Source organism: Eimeria mitis, genomic scaffold, assembly GCF_000499745.2.
Source record: "Eimeria mitis Houghton genomic scaffold, Emh_scaff14, whole genome shotgun sequence".
NCBI classification, from domain to species: domain Eukaryota; phylum Apicomplexa; class Conoidasida; order Eucoccidiorida; family Eimeriidae; genus Eimeria; species Eimeria mitis.
The window spans coordinates 66,901-67,886 of NW_013569068.1; the positions used below are offsets into that span (position 1 = coordinate 66,901).

Here is a 986-nt window from a genome sequence, read left to right on the forward strand (position 1 = left end):
TATATATATATATATATATATATATATATATATATATATATATATATATACATATATATATTTATATATACATTTATTTATATTTATATATTTATTTATTTATTTGTATAGAGTGCAGCAACAAACCCACCGCGGGAGGCACTGGCGAGAGCACCGAAAAGACAAGCAACGAAAATGCAGGTAGCAGACGAGCTGCATATACACCCCAGCAGCCAGCAGTTTTTATTTTATTTTATTTTTTTTTTTTTCTTTTTAGGGGGCATCTTCTCCTTGATAAAGCTCTTGTGGTTTCACTCTAGGGTCTAGGGTTTAGGGTTTGTATGCAGGGTTAAGGGTTTAGGGTTTGTATGCAGGGGTTAGGGTTTAGGGTTTAGGGTTTAGGGTTTGGGGTTTACCCCACAACAAAGAGGCCAGCATACACCACATTGCATGCGCTGCATATCAGCAGCAGCCACTGGGTGGAGATGAGGTGCAGCACGACAGGCAGCAGCACCGCCTGCAGCAGCACAAAAAGCAGCAGCAGCAGCAGCAGCAGCAGCAGCAGGAGCATATATAGGCCGAAGCAGCAGTAGCAGCAGCAGCCCTCTGTCGTTGCTGCCTCTGTCTTATGAAGCATCGGGTTGTTACAGTTGCTGTTGCTGTTGTTGCTGCTGCTACTGTTGCTGCTGCTGCTGCTGCTGCTACTGTTGCAGCTGTTGCTGCTGCTGCTGCTGCTGCTGCTGCTGCTGCAGTGAATTAGTTATTTGGGTGTACCTGCACAAAGATGCCTGCAGCTCCAAAAGCCGTCATAATAAACGAGACCTGCAGCAGCAGCAGCAGCAGCAACAGCAGCAGTAGCAGCAGCAAAGGCGTCAGCAGCAACAACATAAGAAAACAGAAAAAGAAAAGAAAAAGAAAAAGAAGAAAAAGAAAAAGAAAAAAGGAGACACAAGAAAAAAAAAAGAAAAAAAAGGAAAAGAAAAAAAAGGAAAAGAAAAAAAAGAAAG

At 42.5% G+C, this 986-nt stretch overlaps 1 protein-coding gene across 1 annotated transcript in view; it reads right to left on the reverse strand.

The window, feature by feature from the left end:
• The window catches only part of EMH_0012470 (uncharacterized protein), a gene marked incomplete at both ends in the record, with an annotated part of 4,762 nt that overhangs the window by 364 nt on the left and 3,412 nt on the right, over positions 1 to 986 (reverse strand). The window contains 2 exons of the mRNA XM_013495050.1: positions 396 to 496; positions 754 to 801. Of these exons, the coding sequence (XP_013350504.1) occupies positions 396 to 496; positions 754 to 801 (149 nt within the window). The remainder of the gene's footprint in view (positions 1 to 395; positions 497 to 753; positions 802 to 986) is intronic.